Raw genomic sequence first — 18,426 nt, 5'->3', positions numbered from 1 at the left:
TAGGAGTCCCTCTTTTTTAATATTATATATGACTTTGTGATAAAGCTTTGTATATGAATTTTTGTCTGATTTTTTTTTTCTTTAAGATTATTTATTTGAGACAGAGCGTGTGCACAAGACCATGCGCTGTGGGGAGAGGGAGAGGGAGAGAAAATCCCAAGCAGACTGCCTGCTGAGCTCAGAGCCTAACATAGGGCTCCATCCCACAAGCCCGAGATCATGAACTGAGCTGATATAGGAGTCAGATGCTCAACTGACTAAGCCACCAGGTGCCCCTGATTTTCTGATAATTTCCCTAAGATTTCTAGAAGCAGAATTACTGGATCAGAGGGTGTGATAATCTTTAAGGATTTTTCTAGAATGTAGCCAGATTGCTTTCTAGGAAAGGGGTAGGACTAGTATCTCAGTGTCAAGAGGGCTGAAACATGTTTTGGAGGGCTAGCATTTGTGATCCAGCAACATTGTCTGAAGATACAGAGATGCCAGCACAGTGCAGCACATTGGTGGGGCTCCATCCGAGTTTTGGTTAGGATTATGGTAAGAGGGGATCCCTGGGTGGCGCAGCGGTTTGGCGCCTGCCTTTGGCCCAGGGCGCGATCCTGGCGACCCGGGATCGAGTCCCACATCGGGCTCCCGATGCATGGAGCCTGCTTCTCCCTCTGCCTGTGTCTCTGCCTCTCTCTCTCGCTGTGACTATCATAAATAAATAAATAAATAAATTTAAAAAAATTATAAAAAAAAAGGATTATGGTAAGAAATAATCTGTGAGGAGAATGAAGAAAAATTATTGAAAGGAAAATGTAGGGTCAGTGGGCACAGGTGTCGGTGTGCTATTTTTCTTTGTATGGTAATTACACCGCAAAATGTAACTGACTTTGTATGATAATTACCCCACAGATCAAACTAACTTTGATCTGTCACTTGTCTTTTTCTTTTTTTTAAAAAAAAACCATTTACTAATCTTTTCTAATCCAACACTTGTCATGACAAATTACCGTGTTTTTTTTTTTTTTTTTTTTTTTGGCCTTTTTTTGAAAAACATTGTGGGTTTTTTTGGCATACCAGAAATAGTAATAGCAGTAATAGCTAACATGTCCAACACTTAGGATGTGCTAAACACTTTACGTGGGTGATAACTGTTTGACCCTGTGAAGTGAGGATATGGTCACTGTTCTCATTTTATATGTACACAAGAAAGGCAGTACTCAGTCACTTGCCCAGGGTTATCTAGCCATTGCCCATGGTAGATTGAGCCCTCCCTCCCTGCCTGACAGTGTCCAGAAAACAGGAGTCTTGGTAGAGCACAAAGGAGTCTCATGCTGCCAGAGGTACCTAGGAAGACACGAGGTGTATGTCTTCGCTCTTCTGCTGCCCTCCAGGCTGATTATGCTGCCTCCAGGACTATGAGAAGTACCCACCTCCCTCAGACCCCACTTTGCTGAAGGGACAGCCCTTTCACATTCCCTGCAGGTGACATTGTCTTCTGCTTTTCAAAAGAAATCGTAGTAGACAGGCACTTCTTGCTGTTCCTTTGACCTCCCTACTTTATTCCTGTTGACTTCTTTCCATTTTCAGAGCCTGAAGCCTGCCTCTTCCTCATTAATAAAAATAATAATTGTGGTAGTGGTAGAGGGAAAGCATTAATGGGCTATCAACTCCTGTTATAAATACTTGATTTTTATCTCTGCTGTGTACATAGAGTAGTGTCTTCATCTGTGTTGTTCTGTCCTGTCTTGCCCGGTGCCTGGCTTTCACGGTAATCATTCTATCTTTTGCCTTCTTTCTCTGCTCCTTTTGCTTCAGAAGCTCTCCAGTTCACTCCAGTTGTAAAAACAGCAAGATGCCACCTCTGGTCCTGCACTCCCTTCTAGCTGTCACTTTATTTCCCTCCTCTCCTTTCACAGACCAGACCCTTACAAGAGTACATCTCCTTGGCCCCCACATTTCCAGGGCCCTCCCTCCCTATGCTCTTTTGGACACTTTCCCCTTCATCACTGCATCCAAACTGCTCTTGCTAAGATTGCCAGTTCCCAGGGGATTTCTTTTTTTCTTTTAAGATTTTATTTACTTATTCATGAGAGACACAGAAAGAGAGGCAGAGACATAGGCAGAGGGAAAAGCAGACTCCTCGCAGGGACCCTGATGTGGGATTTGATCCTAGGACCCTGGGATCTCAACCTGACCTGAAGGCAGAACCTCAACCACTGAGCCGCTTAGGTGCCCCCCAGGGCATTTCTGAGAATATGCCATTTAACCTCTCTTTGGCTTTTGACCCTGGGAATCACTTTTTTTTTCTTTTCTTAAAATTTTATTTATATAGGATGCTTGTGTGGCTCCGTGATTGAACGGGACAGAACAACACGGATGAGACATTGCCCTATGTACATAGCAGAGATAATCAAGCATTTAGACTGAGCTACCCAGGTGCCCCTTGGCAATCGCTTTTTTTGGAAAGTGTCTTCTTCTGGATGCCATGGGTAGATGGCTTTCTTATTTTCCTGTCTCCATCGCAGATTGCTCTTTCCTGTTACATCCTAAATGATGTTTCTTGGGATTCTGTTCTTGATTCTCTTTCATTTGCTACCTTCCAGGTGCATTTGTTGAATGAATGAATGAATGAGTGTCCTGTTTGGGGGCATTTATTTTATTTGTTCTCTAGGTACTTACTTAGCTCCTCCTACAGTTCATGGTTAGTTCTGAAGTGCTCAGGAGATAGAGTACTGCCCTCTTGGTACCTGTAGTTATCTACCAGTACGTACTGTTCTGAGTACATACTGATGACTCCCAAATCTCCTTGCCAGTCATATCCCCTGCTTGAGACCTACACCCAGATCTCCAGCTTCCCCAGCATGGTGGGTAGAACACGGCTTCCCAACCTACGGTACCTATACACTTGGCTCTGCTTTGGGGTGTCACTGGAAAGCCACTAAAACTCACCGTGGCTCAGTGCTTATCAAGAGTGATGTTGGGAGCACGTTTTTAAGGTGGATTAAATGAAAGATATGCAGCCTGTACATGCCCTGAGAGAATAGTCTTTAATCATTTTTAGTCAAAGATCTCTTTGAAAATCTTATAAAAACCAGAGACTCTCCTGACCCTCTGGTTTTGAACTCTTCCTTTGGTATACTAAAATCTGTCCCTAAGTCAAGCCACACCATCAGAGGTGATGTGTGGGTCTTCTCATTTGGGCCACTCTAAAATGGCTTTCTCTGAATTTTGTACTGTGGTGGTAAACCTCTAGTGATATTGATATGTGATATGTTTTGTCAGTCATATACTGTGTTGATGCACATGTGTGATGTACACTCACCTCACTTCTTCTGGCTTAGTCTTCTTTTTCGTATCATCATTTTACTTCTGTCCTAATTTCCTTATCTATTTAATTTTAAGTTAAATTAAAAATGTTTATGTGTTGCTAATCACTTTGAATCCTTGCTAGAAAAGGGAGTGGAAACCATTTCCATAGATACATACAAACATACCTACCAGTGTCAGCATTGTCTACCAGTAAGACATTCTGTTCGGGTGTTCTTACAGGCACCTCACCCCATAGTGTAGTCAGAACTCACCTTCTTTTCTCAAAAATCTCCTTCTGTAGCCTCAGTCTTAGGGAATTGTAGCATCCACTTAGGCCTGAAATCTAGACTCCATTCTTCCTCACATCTCACTTGCAAATAATGATCAAGTTCTATTGACTGAACAAGTGAAATACCAGTAACTGTCCCTTCCACAATCCTTGTCACACAGGCTTGCTTTGTCCTGCCCCAGTCCATTCTCCACATAGTAGATACAGTGATAAGTTTTAAAAGACAAATCTGACCCAGTTATTCCCTGCTTAAATCCTTCAAAATCTCTTCCTTGCCTTCATGAATAAGTTCAGTCTTAGGATGGTATTCAAACCACATCATGAGCTTGTCTCAGCCTGCCTTGTATCTTGCCGTGACCATACACACTCATCCTTAAACAACTCAGAATTCCCTAAAACACTGTATGTTCTCATGAAACCTCCCAGCTTTTGACAATGCTCCTCTGTCCCTTCACCTGACTAACTCCTACTTGTCTTAAAGAAGAAGCTCCATTCAGGTGACATACATGCACAGTGTATGAGTTTGTAAGTTGCTTGGTTTTCAAAATTACTGCCTAGGATGATTTGTTATGACATTAATATATAGTCAGTATAAGTGAATTTGAATCCTGAAAACCCACTAATGAGAAAAGCAAGGTGATACTCTGCACAGATTACTGAGAGTGCCCCTGGGAAATTGAAGTAGTTACAAACATACATATAGTAAGTAACAGATCAACTTATTGAGCTGAAGCAGAAAGTGAGATTTATTTTAAGGATGCAGGGGTTTTCTTTCTGAACCCAAGGACAGAGGATGGCTGAGTCACAGGAAAAGACAGGAACCTGGAATTCAGATGCTGCCTTTGTCTTGGGTTTCTGCTTCATCATACTCATGCCTTGTGCACACCGCCCATTGCCTTCCTCATCCTCACTTAGCAACCCCGGAGACCCTGGCCTCATGCCTACTCTGAGCAGCTGAACACAGCTAGAGAAAACATTTTTCCCTCAACTTTTTACTCTGAGAATTTTCAAATCTGCAAAAGGTTGATTGAGTCACCTAGATTCATCAGTTTTTGGTGTTGCCTTCTTGCCATGTTCAGTTGATCTCAGTATGTACGTGTGTGCATGTATAAATGTGTGCGTGCATACATATACACATGCGTGTGTAGAAAACCTGTTGATTTTTGGCTGAACTGTTTGAAAGTGTGGAGAACCATAAAGTAGAAATGGGGAAATAGTAGATAGTGGGGAAGGCCTCACTGGGAAGATAGCATTTGAGCGAAGATCCAAAGGAGGGGATGCTGGGCAGTTATCCTGGGAGAAGTGTGCCGGGGAGACAGAGGCAGCAGTATAGTAAGTGATCCCTAGCGTCAGGTATGTGGTAAATTAAAAAGAGACTGTACTGTAGCCTACTGTGTTCCTGTGCAGATATTCACTGCAGAGGCTACTTCATCCTGGGTGTTGGAATGAGGATGATCTGGAGTAGAGCTGCACTTCCATCTGAATGTTTTCGGTTTTACAGACATAGCAGGAAATAATGATGGCTTCATTTTCTTCATCAGAAATTGTATGAAAGGATGGGACGCCTGGGTGTCTCAATGGTTGAGCCTTTGGCTCAGGGCATGATCCCAGTCTGGGGATCGAGTCCTTTTTATTTTATTTTATTTTTGATTTTTGATTTTTTTTTGGGGGGGGGGATCGAGTCCTGCATCAGGCTCTCCGCAGGGAGCCTGCTTCTCCCTCTGCCTATGTCTCTGCCTCTCTCTCTGTGTCTCTCATGAATAAATAAATTTTAAAAAAATCTTTAAAAAAAAAAAAGAAATTGTATGAAAGGAGAAGATGGGAAAAAATAGAAATGTATTATGTATCATTGCCATTTTCATTTATGTATAATTTGCGGTTAATAACATCCATTGTAATATAATATAAATATGCCCAAACAGAATTATGGTGTGTGTGTCCTTTTGCAACCTGATTTTCCAACTTAATTTGAAAAAGTACGGTGGTAAAACACACAAAAATAATCCTCTTTGAGGCGCCTGGCTGGCTTAAGTCAGTGGAACCTGCAACTCTTGATCTCAGGGTTGTGAGTTCAAGCCTCATGTTGGGTGTGGAGATTGCTTTAAAATAAAATCTTTATTTTATTTTTATTTTTAAAATATTTCATTAATTTATTCGAGAGAGAGAGAGAGAGAGAGAGAGGCAGACACAGGCAGAGAGAGAAGCAGGCTCCATGCAGGGAGCCCGATATGGGACTCGATCCCAGGATTCCAGGATCATGCCCTGGGCGGAAGGCAGATGCTCAACCGCTGAGCCACCCAGGTGTCCCTAAAATAAAATCTTAAAAAAAAAAATCTCCTTTTAGGAGCAGAAGATCATGAAGTAATTAGAAAATACATTGTTGTCTTTTATAGATACAGCATTATTGAGCTCCCCATGTATGAGCACGTGTATTATGGGCGAGTGTGTGTAGGCACCTGTGTGTATGCATGTGTAATCTCCCCATGAAGTGATAATGGATACTCCAGACTGAGTTGGGGTCTGAGTTGTCCTCCTCGGTGTCTTTTCTACTCTCATTGTATCTTGTGTAGAACTTACCATACTGTATCATAATTGTTGGTTTTCTTCCCTATCTTTCTCTGTGGATCTGGAAATTCTTGAGGGTAGGGATTTTGACTTGAGTGCTCTTTTATCTTTAGTTAGTCTGTGACAGTGAGTTAAGTGCACTAAATAAACCAATCAATAAAGGCCTGAATTAGGGGGAGGAGTGCAAGATTAAGTTCATAATATGTTTTTGTTTGTTTTATTTGCTGGTATTCTATATACTTTGGACCAGAAAATAGAAGTGTTTATTTCACTGTACACACTCATCAAAGAGGGAGCTTCCTAATACTCCAATGTTGTTAAAGTTGGATACAGTATCTGAAATACTAACAATATATGAATTCCTAAATTCATAACTGATAATGAACAAATACTATGTTGTCAGGGGAGTAAGGCTGCTTCATAGTGCTGGTCATTGCAACTTCAGAAGGGATTTTCTGCTGTAAAGATCCGTGGGTTTTGGTTAATATTGGGCACTCCAGAGTTAGGTTGTCTGGGTTAATATCTACTCTTCATTTTCTAGCTGTGTGACCTTGAGTGAGTCATCATTTAACCTCTCTGATCTCAGTTTCCTCATCTGTCAAATGGGAAGATAAATGCACTGGTCTCTTTGGATTATTAACTAGGTTTCCTTACAGTAGCATCTGGCAGATGATTTAAGGGCTGGGTAGGTGTTAATCATATTGTTAAAAATTATTGTTTTGTCTTAGAGTTTCCAGTACTCTTTGGTAGTAGTTGTCAATGACAAACATAGAAAACTTTATCATCTGGGTGCTGAATTAGCTCCTTATTTGCAGGAGAGGAGGTGACGGGATTTATTGAGAAGTAAGGAGATCTTGACATGTGTTCAGTTGAAATCTTTGAAGGAGAGTTTCAGTTACTTCTTGCCATAATGTTAAGATTGAGGCAAAATTATTTTTGTAGAGACACCTGACTGGCTCAGTCTGTAGAGCATAGGATCCTTAATCTCAGGGTCCTGAGTTCAAGATCCACATTAGGTGTGGAGCCTACTTCAAAAAAAAAAAAAGAAAATATTTTTCCCTATTTTTGGCCTCATGTATATAGAGTGGCAGTAGCAGATTGAATTTAATATATTTTTTTCAAATGGAAGAGGAATTTAGATGACAAGAGTCTAGCTTTTGGGTGAGGATTAATTTAAAATAGTAAATTTTTAAAAGATAACTGGTAAATATTTGGTCACAGAGGTGTGATGTTCAGATCTGAATGCATTTGCTTTGAGATACAAAATCAGCAATAATCAAAAAAAGAAATATCTCCAGGACTCCATTCCAAAGAGTAAATATTCAAAAGTGTTTATGTTAGAATTTAATTTTTTTTTTTGAGTATTGAGATGCTTTTGTAGAATAAGTATTTACTACATTTAAAACAATGCTTTTTGGATTTACCACTCCCCCCTCCCCCCCAAATAAACTCTTCTAAAAATAAGAGGAACAGTTTGGTCTGTCCTGTCAGAGCCTCTGCCCCACGCCACTGCAGAGGCCTTTGCTGTTTTGAACAGTAGCTGTTTTAAATCTATTTTTAATCAGGAACGTGAGAGTAGGAAATGCACCAGGATAGAACGGTTCTGGGGAAAGCACTGTTTTAATGTCACTTGTGAAATGAGAACTCAAATAGTCAAGACCAGAAAAACTCTAGAGATGAGATTTCACGATCTGTATGTTTGGGTTTGAATTGTGGTTCAGGACTTAAGTTGAGGAATTGGAAGTTCCTTTTTTATGCTCTTGGTAGTTTCTCTTTGTAACATCTGGGAAAACAATTCTTTCAAAAAGGACTTTTTTAACTTGAGAAGGTTATACGAATCTTAGGTGCTTAGTGTTAAAAAAGTAGAGTAAGTGGAGAGAAAAAAGTTTAATAATATTTTGATGTGCTGAGCTATTTTTAGTTTGTGTCTCATATGTTGTGATGTTCTGTTTATGATAAAAGTGAGGTCATATCTCTTAATAGTCAAATTAATTAGATAAGCCTTTTATACTTTTGGTTGCTCAGAGCCATCCCCTGGGAGTCTCCTGTCTAGATATTCCCTGGGTTCTCAGGCTGCTAAACCAGTTCATTGCCATCCCCGTCATGGAAAGTGCTCAGTCCCTGGAAGGACACCATCCTCCACTGAATGCTGTGGAGGCCAGAGCACTGGCTCTGGCCCTTTTGTGGCTGCTTCTCCTCTTCCCAGTAGGTCTTTAAGATGGGGGTGGGTAAGGACGGGGTTTATCAGCTCTCTCCTACCGGTTTGTGTCATGCACAGACCTGCCTGTGTCCCTTACTGCACCCCTCTGTCTTCTTGGATAGTCCACAGTATTTTTTACAGAGTCCTAATTCTTCCCACTCCTTTCCACTCCCTCTTCACTACCTCTCCTTTCCCCTCTCCTCCCCTTCTCCTTCTTACCTGTGTTTTGTGGAATGTTAGGGGTAGGGTTTAGGGAACATTAGCACAGTGGAAATCTTTCTTGGAAAACTTCCTTCAAGCCCATATTGCAGTGAGTCAGGATATTATTCTATGCTTCTTTCACCTGGGAGAACATTTAAATTTAACATCTCAGGCTGAACTTGGCGCCAGATTTAAAAGTAGCTTTATATTTTTTTCAAAAATAGAGTGCATGCTTTTTCAAAATAACACTAATTCCTAAACAAATTTTATGTGCAATACATTTTCTAGTACTTTTCACTAATTCTTTCATTATTCAGCAAATATTTAGAGAGCACCTTCCACGTCTCAGGTACTCTTCTAGGCACGGTGAGACATCAGAGGAAAAACTGAGAGAAGACCTTGCATTAAGAAACCTAGAGCCAGGGAATGGTGAATAAGCAGAACATATGTAGGAGGTCAGATAAGAGCTGTGGAGAAAAATGAAACAGAAAACTAGGCACAGATGGTAGTTTTCTCACAACTCTATAGAGGCTATAGTTTTTACCCCCATTGTACAAATGTGAAAACTGAGGCACAGAGAGGGTTTAGTGATTTTTCTTGATCCTACCTAGGTAGTAAGTAGTAAAAGTTGAACTTGAATTTGAAACCAAGCTTGGGCTCCTAAGTTAGCTGCCCCTAAGGTAATGAAACCCCAAAGAGATCTCCCCAAATACTGGTTTTTGTGAAAATTTAAGTCTCCCTTCATTAGGCCTTCTGTTGTATTGGTGTATATAGGTAAACACATTTTTTTTAAAGATTTTGTTTATTTATTCATGAGAGACACACAGAGAGAGACAGAGACACAGGCAGAGGGAGAAGCAGGCTCCTTGCAGGGAGCCCAGTGTGGGACTCAATCCCCAGGCCTCCAGGATCATGCCCTGAGCCAAAGGCAGACGCTCAACCACTGAGCCACCCAAGCATCCCTAGATAAACACATTTTAAAGATATTATTTATTTTAGAGAGCTGGGGGAGGAGCAGAGAAGGAGGGAGAGGCGGGGGAAAGAATTCTCAGCACTAAGTGCGGAGCTGGAAGTGGGGTTCAATCTCCTGACTCTGAGATCATGACCTGAGTTGAAACCAAGGGTTGGACACTTAACCAACAAAGCCATCCAGGTGACCCTAGATAAACACATTTTAAAATTTAAAATACTACTTTAATTTCAGTATCAGATAGTAAATACAAGTTAACATAAGGTATTTTAATTTTAGTTACTATTTATTTATTCTTTTATGCTAAATTTTAAAAAGTTGTAGAATCCACACAAAGAATGTAACATTTATAGGCCTTGATGGACAAGTAGGATTAATTTTTTTTTAAAGGTTTTTTTTTATTATTTTTATTCTTTTTTATTTATGATAGTCACAGAGAGAGAGGGAGAGGCAGAGACACAGGCAAAGGGAGAAGCAGGCTCCATGCACCGGGAGCCCGATGTGGGACTCGATCCCGGGTCTCCAGGATCGCGCCCTGGGCCAAAGGCAGGCGCCAAACCGCTGCGCCACCCAGGGATCCCAGTAGGATTAATTTTTTAAAAAAATTATTTCATGTTTGAGGGGTGCCTGAGTGGCTCAGTCAATTAAGTATCTGCCTTTGGCTCAGGTCATGATCTCAAAGCCCTGGGATCCAGCCTTGCATCAGGCTCCCTGCTTGAGAGGGAGTCTGCTTCTCCCTCTCCCTCTGCCCTTCTCTGCAGCTCATGCTCTTTGTGTCACTTTCTCTCAAGTAAATAAAATCTTTAAAAAAAAATAAAATTATATCACGTTTGAAACATAGAAAAGATTGCATTTGCCGTTTGAGTTATGAAGAACAAAATGAAGACCCACGAATCTACTACCCATGCTGAAAGCGTACAGACCAGTGAATTTTCAAACAGTGGACACAACTGTGAAACTAGTGTCTGAGAAAGTCGACCATCATTGGTACCCTAGAAGCTTGCTCACACCTCTTTTTTGTTTCGAAACTTGATGGAGTCAGGCAATCTGCACTTTATTATATCTAGCTGTTTCTGCTCAATATTGTTTGTGAGAGTCATCCAGGCTGTTGTGTAGAGCACAGGCTCACTCATTAGATTGCCCCAAGTAGGAATATACCATAATTTATCTTTACCCGTCGTTTTTAAGTACTTTTTCACATACTACCCCATTTAATTATTATAGCTACCTGAAGAAGCTATTTAGGACTGAGTTTATTTCTGTTCTGTTTCCTAGCTGAGGAAGAGTTTAATGTGTTATCCAAGATGACAGCAAGCATGGCCAGTCTGGGGTGGCACCAGGATGCAGGTTTCCTGACGGATCCTGGGTTCATGTCCCTCTGCTGTGCATTTCTTAGTGTGTTGTGCATGTAACACCACTGGGGTCAGTAGCCCATCTGTCTTTAGACACTTTCATCCTTCCTTCTCTTCCTTGGCAGGGTAGACTGGTGGACTGTCTCCGTAATCACTCCCTTCCCCTCCTCCACTTAGCTCTTTTGTTTCTTTTCTTTTTTTTTTTTTTCTTTTACAGTAAAAAGCCTCAGAAAGCAGTACTTCTAGTCTCCCGTTCTTTGTTGGACTGGCTCCAGTCAAGCTTTCAGCCACACTCCATCAAAATAGGTCTCAATGAGGCCCTCAGTTCCCTTTTCTTTTCTTTTCTTTTCTTTTCTTTTCTTTTCTTTTCTTTTCTTTTCTTTCTTTTCTTTTCTTTTCTAAGATTTCATTTATTTATTTGAGAGAGAGCATGAGCTGGGGGAGAAGCAATTGGAGAGGAGAGGCAGACCCTTGCAGAGCAGAGAGCCCGATGCTGGGCTCGATCCCAGGATCCTGGGATCATGATCTGAGCTGAAGGCAGACACTTAACTGGCTGAGCCAAAGGTCCTCCTTGCCAGGTCCACTGGTCAGTCTTCATGTTGCTCAGCCCGTACACAGAGTGATGTCATTCGTGGCTGAAATCCTCTGCCTGGTATCTAGGAAGCCAGGGAGTGTCAGCCCTCCTGGTGAACCCGGAGGCCCTTCGATGCCACTCTCACTCTCCTTTATTGGTGTCACTTCCTCTCCCCCACTCCAGGGGGCGTGTTGTAGGGCTTCATCCTCAGACTTCTGAATCCCTATGGGCACACACTGCTGAGGTGACCTTGTCCCAGCTCACAGCTCTCTGTTCTGTCTGGAAGCTGACAACTCTCACCGGGGCATCTTGACCTGCCCTCTGTCCTGCCTTCTGTCAGATCATGTGTTTTAATTGCTGTTTATTTAATTACTACCTATTTTAAAAAGATTTTAATTATTTATTAGAGAACGCAGGAGCAGGGGGAGGAGCAGAGGGAGAAACAGGCTCCCCCCTGAGCAGAGACCCATAAACGAGGCTCTATCCCAGGACCTGAGCTGAAGGCAGACACTTAACTGACTGAGCCCCCAAGTGCCCCCTAATTACTACCTTCTCAAAAAGCGGTAGAATTCACACGAAGACAACTCTGTCTCATGTTTAATAATCATGTGTCTAAAAGAACTTTTATCTTCTTCCTCTCTCCTTGTTTCTTACCATCTTTGTCTCAGTAAACTGATTTGATAAGTTGCTCTGGCCCAGGATGTTGGTGTCAGCCTTATTACCTCCTTTGGCACCGTCTAGTCCACCAGCAAATCCTGTGAGCTTGCGCTCTACCTTCAAAGTGTGTCCCAGTTGACCACTCACTACAATGTTCACGGCCTCACTCATTTGATTTCAGGTCATTGTCATCCTTCTAAGGATCCTCTCTACTTTTGCCCATACAGTTTATTCTCTGTAGCAGCCAAAATAATCATACGAACATACGTGGAATTACATTACTTTTCTGAATAAAATCCCCTGGTGGCTTCCCAGTGCTGGGGCTTTCACCACAGCCTATAAGACCCCTTCATGCCGGTGCACCCACCATCTGCTGTTTCCTTCTTGCTCATTTTGCTCCAGCCACATACGGTTTGCTGACCTGGAATATGAGCCAAGCACACTCCCATCATCCTTCCCAGATATCCACCTGCTTTACTCTCTGTCTTCCTTCGTGTTTGCAGATGCCTTCTTTACCCAAGAGGCCTCTCCATCCACCTGCTGTGAGAATCGCAGCACCCTCTCCCCAGTGGGCCCCTCTCTTCCTCCCTACTTCATTTCTCTCTGAGGGTGCTCATGACCACCTGACATCCTTTTTGTCCATTTGGCTGTTGTCCTTTTGGCCTCTGCTAGAATCCAAGTGCCATGAGAGCAGGAACTATTTAGTTTACTGTGGTACTCAATGAATATTTGTTGAATGAGAGGATATCTGAAAAAGAGTTAATGTCAGAAGTCTGAAACATTGGGCTTTGACTATTTAGTGAAACACTCTTCTGGTGGCTTTATTACTTCACCTGTCTTGATTCCACATACTACTTTTCCCCATCATTGGATATGTACAGAGCTGTTACATGCCTGGCACTACACTCAGTGCTGGAGATACACCAGGGAAAACAACAGACGTGGCTTCTTATGGAGCTTCTGTCCTACTAGGGAAATAGTAAGCAAGACAGTAAGAAATAGATAATATAATTCCAGGGGCGCCTGGGTGGCTCAGTTGGTTAAGCGTCCAACTCTTGGTTTTGGCTCAGGTCATGATCTCAGGGGCCTGGGATCAAGCCTCACATGAGAGCTTCACATTCAGCGTGGAGTCTGGTTGTCCCTCTCTCTCTGCCCACCTCCCCCCACCCTTTGCTCGTGAGTATGTGTGCGTGCATGCTCTCTCTCTCTCAAATAAATAAATAAATCTTTTTTTATATAAATAAATAAACCTTAAAAAAAAAGAAATAGGTAAAATAATTACAGACCATGCAGAGTGCTTGAAGCATATGATCAAAGGGCTACAATATTAATGAGTGTAGAGGGGAAGATAGTGCTAGATAAGGTGACCAGGGAAGTCCTCTAGGAGGAAGTGACATTTAAGCTGAGAATGGAAGAAGGGAAAGAACCAGCCATGCCAAGAATTAGAAAAATTGCCTCTAGGCTTAAGGAATTGCAAGTGGCTTATGGTAAGATAGAGCTTAAGGTGCTCTAGGAACTGTCAAAGGACCAGCATGGTTGCCACCTAGTGTGGTGTACCAGGAGCCTGGAGAGACATAGCAGGTTGCGCCATAGAACACAGTGAGGACTTGGTTTTTATTCCAAGTGCAGTAGGGAAGCCATTGAATGGTTTGGGCAGGAGAGGGTGGGTTGTGTTTTTAAAGAATTACTGTGATTGCTGCGTGGAGAATAGATTGTGGGGGAAAGTAGGATAACATGCTTTCTTATCGCTTAGGATTTTATTCTATACTTAGATTTTTAAAATCGCCCCAGCCCTTGGCAACCGCTATTCTACCTTCTGTCTCTCTGAATTTGACTGCTCTGGGTACCTTATATAAGTGGAATCATACAGTATTTGTCTTTTTATGACTAGCTTACTTCACTCAGTATCATGTCCTCAAGGTTCATCTGTGTTGTAGCCTGTGTGAGAGCATCCTTCCTTTTTAAGGCTGAATAATATTCCATTGTATGTATATGCCACATTTTGTTTATCCATTTATCCATTGATGGACATTTGGGTTGCTTCTACACCTTAGCTCTTACAAATAATGCTGCTGTGAACATGGGTGAACAGATTGCTCTTTGAGTCCCTGCTTTCATTCTCTTGGGTATTTCTGTTTCCTAGGAGTGGATTTCCTGGATCCTATGGTAATTCTATTTCTAATTTTTTGAAGAACCACCCAACTGTTTAAAATGGTGGCTGCACCACTTGACTTTCCCATCACTAGTGCACAAGGGTTCCAGAGTCTCCACATCCTCCAGCACCTGTTGTTTTACGGTTTTTCAGTGGCAGCCATGTTAGTGGGTATAAGGCATTATCTCATTGTGGTTTGATTTGCATTTCAGAAATCTTGAAAGTGATTAAAGAAAGCAATATGCAGCCTTTGTTTTCACCATGCCAGAGTGGACACAGATTCATTAGGACCTTTTGCAGAGGGTGTGGTGAGAAAGGGTGATGGCCTGGATAGGGTTATGGCAGAGGAGCTGAGAGGAGAGGGTGGGCCCAGGTAGAACGAGCAGAGCTTGGTGATAAACTGTGTTTGAGAAGATGGGGAAGTGAGAAAGCAGTGAACACAAATCGTAGGTCTCTGACTTGAGTAATTGGATTGGGAACAGGTCGGGGTGGGAATTTCTGAGCCACGATCCCCACACTCCACCCTCAGTAAGTGTTCATGAGAGAAATCATTAATCTCTTGCAGTGAGTTTTTTCATCTCAATCCCAATTCTCCCTTGGATGAGTTGTGATGACCTTCACTGTTCTCTGTTCGGGGAGTGAGCGCTGAGCACCTGTTACAGACAGCAGGGAGATAAGGATGAATAAGAGAGGGTGGCCTGCTTCTCAGAAGTTTGGTCTCAGGACTCCTTTGCACTCTTAGGATATGGTGAAGATTTTCCAAAACAAACACTTTAGTGAGAAAAATGACATTGTCTTCACTTCTGCAAGGCTTTTTAGTGTCTGATTTACTAGAATACAGCTGAATTCTCATATTAAATTCTGTATTTAAGTGTTGCAACATGACATGTCACGTAGTCTCTGGAAAGCTCCATCAGACACTTGAGAACGAGAGCGAAAAAGGCAGATGTGTTAGTGATATTGTAAAAATAGCTTTGGCCTCAGCATATCCTCTACAAGGGTCTTGGAGACCCCCAGAGATTCCCAGACTGTTGGGTTAGTGGTGAGGGCATATGTGCTGGAGCCAGACTGCATGAGCTCATATTCCAGCTCTGCCACTTACTAATTAGGCAAAGATATAACCTCTGTGCCACAGTTTGCTCATATATATAGTGGGCATAAGTACCTACAAAGGCTCATTAAGAGGATAAGTGAGTATGGATATATAAAGTGTTGAGAACATGGCTAGAAGGCAAAGTGCTGAGTTAGTGTTTAATTTAATTTTTTAATTTTTTAAAGATTTTATTTATTCATGACACACACACACACACACACACACACACACACAGGCAGACACAGGCAGAGGGAGAAGCAAGCTCCATGCAAGGAGCCTGATGTGGGATTCGATCCCGGGTCTCCAGGATCACACCCTGAGCTACAGGCGGCACTAAACCACTGCACCACCAGGGCTGCCCCAGTTTTATTTTTTAAATTTATAATCTCTGCCCTCAACATGGGCCTCAGACTCACAACTCTGGGATCAAGGGTCACACACCCAACTGTCTGAGCCAGCCAGGTGTCCCTCAGTGTTTATTTTTAGTAATTAAGACCTGATCTTTCCTTCAAGGGATTTAATCTAGTGAAGTAGATAGATAAACAACCAAACAACTTCAGGATTTTGTGTAAATTCATTGATGTATTTGCAGCAGGGGCATTGGAGTGCGCTTTTCAGCTGTGGGGTCAAGAATCAGGATGTCTTTGGTTGTCTGAACAATAGAAGGAGCAGATTTTCTGCAGTGTTAGAATGACAGATTCTTATTTCAAATTAGGTCCATCCCAGTTAGCATTTGTTAGAGGTCAACTTTTTCTTCTTCGTTATTTGTAATGGAATGAGTGTGGCAGCCTAGTTGATTTGCTTCTTTGATGCCTATGTAGAGGGAGAAGCCTTATCACAGTAGTTAGATGTCCTCACTACCTGGGACAGACAGCAGGTGGTTGGTGAGAGTTTATTGCCTAGTTTTGAATTAATGACTATCAAAATGAGAGGGGAAACATTTCTGTGATCCACTGGAATTTTGTGGTAGATAATTGTAATCACTGGAGTATTATAAGGAAGAAGTGGCAGATTATATTTTTATTGCAATTAAGTAAGAAAAATCCAATTACTTTGCTCTAAAAGTGATGGCAAAATTTGTCTTGGTTTAACGATTGTTACTTTTGAAACTTTTGTTTTAGTGAATTAAATTGAGTATTTATTTAAAATCTTATCTATTAAGGGGAGCTTGGGTAGCTTAGTCGGTTGAGTATCTGACTCTTGATTTTTGCTCAGGTCCTCTCAAGGATCATGAAATCGAGCCCTTGGGTGTGGAACCTGTTTGGGGTTCTCTCTGCCTTTTCTCCCACCTCCTACCCCCTCTCTCTTCCTCTCTAAAAACAAACAAACAACTCAGCTCTTTAAAATAATGAAGTTACACAGTTTTATTAAAATAACAAGATTTGAGGCAGCCCCGGTGGCGCAGCAGTTTAGCGCTGCCTGCAGCCCAGGGTGTGATCCTAGAGACCCGGGATCAAGTCCCATGTCAGGCTCCCTGCATGGAGCCTGCTTCTCCCTCTGCCTGTGTCTCTGCATCTCTCTCTCTCTCTGTGTCTCTCATGAATAAATAAATAAAATCTTAAAAAAAAAACAAGATTCAGTTTATTTATTTATTTATTTATTTTTTTAAGATTCAGTTTAAAAGTATAGTGTGCTTATGGTGGATTCACATTATCAGTTAAGGAAGTGTGATAAACAGGGGTTGTAAGGCAATAAGATGCAGTTTTTATTTTATTTTATTTACTTATTAAAATAATTTATTTCGGGACACCTGGGTGGCTCAGCAGTTAAGCATCTGTCTTTGGCTCAGGGCGTGATCCTGAGGTCCCCGTCCCGGGATCGAGTCCCACATTGGGCTCCCTGCATGGAGCCTGCTTCTCCCTCTGCCTACGTCTCTGCCTCTCTGTATCTCTCTACAGAGGGAATAAATGAGAGGCAGAGACGTAGGCAGAGGGAGGGAGGAAGAGAGAGAAGCAGGCTCCCTTTAGGGAGTCCGATGTGGGACTTGATCCCAGGACTCCAGGATCATGACATGAGCTGAAGGCAGACACTCGGTCACTGAGCCACCCAGATGCAGTTTTTAAAAAGTGAGGTGGTTGTGAAAGTGCTAGTATGCTAAGTTATTACTTGTTTTGAATGAATCCTTTTTTCTCAAGGTATATTTAGTTGTTAAACTCCAGTGTGGCTTTTTAAAACAAAACAAAACAAAACAAAACAAAACAAAAAAAACAAAAAAAACTCCAGTGTGGCTTTTTATGGTTGCTGGCAATGTTAATGTTGTTCGACTCAGGCAGAATTGTGTTTCTGTGGTTGAAAAATCAAATGTCTTTTCTCCTTGTTGTAGATCCGACGGAGGCGCCTTGCACGACTTGCTGGTGGACAGACCTCCCAGCCGACCACCCCACTCACCTCGCCCCAGAGGGAGAACCCTCTGGGGCCTCCTATCGCAGCATCAGCCCCAGGCCCTTCCCAGAGCCTTGGTCTCAATGTCCACAACATGACCCCAGCTACCTCCCCTATAGGTGCATCAGGTAAGCCTTACTTTTTTACCTGGGACCCATTTATAATTTCAGTCATAGCTTTCTGGGAAGCTTTCTAGGTTGTGACATTTTCACAATAAGGTGAAATGAATTGGGCAGCAACTTTTTAAAATCCTGCAAGCGGTAGTTTAAAAGGTTAAGATCATTATATTGTGTTTGGTTAATCTCTATTCATTTTGGTGATGACGTGTTAAACCTAATGGTTTTCTTTTCCATGACTTTCGTCGTTTGTTTCAAACAGGATCAGGTCTTAATCTCCGATGGCAAAGTGATTAAGACTTAATTTGGTTTACCTGATTTTGAGTTTGGTTGGTACTTTTCTTTTATGATAAAATCATCTGAAAATGCAAGATTGAAATAATGGTCAAAATAACAAGTCTCTATATGAATTTCCTTTTTTAAATTTTACATTGTCTTGTAACTGAATTTTCAGAGTGTAAAAGTTTTACTGATGGATGTTTTATAACTATCTCATTGACAATTATTTAACTATTATGAAACTTTTTTTCTTTATAATTAATGGGCTCAAGGTTGATATCCTTTGTTGGGACTTTTTG

General features: G+C 41.8%; 1 protein-coding gene across 3 annotated transcripts in view; it reads left to right on the top strand.

Annotated features, from left to right (window-relative positions):
* Positions 1–18,426, top strand: part of UBE4B (ubiquitination factor E4B) — a 124,667-nt gene that overhangs the window by 22,942 nt on the left and 83,299 nt on the right. For all 3 annotated transcript variants that reach the window (XM_055305180.1, XM_055305178.1, XM_055305179.1), the window contains one exon: positions 17,674–17,860. In XM_055305180.1, the coding sequence (XP_055161155.1) occupies positions 17,674–17,860 (187 nt within the window). The remainder of the gene's footprint in view (positions 1–17,673; positions 17,861–18,426) is intronic.

The sequence above is a fragment of the Nyctereutes procyonoides genome, unplaced genomic scaffold, assembly GCF_905146905.1.
Source record: "Nyctereutes procyonoides isolate TBG_1078 unplaced genomic scaffold, NYPRO_anot_genome, whole genome shotgun sequence".
In the NCBI taxonomy this organism is placed as follows: Eukaryota; Metazoa; Chordata; class Mammalia; order Carnivora; family Canidae; genus Nyctereutes; species Nyctereutes procyonoides.
This window is presented reverse-complemented; position numbering and strand designations above follow the sequence as displayed.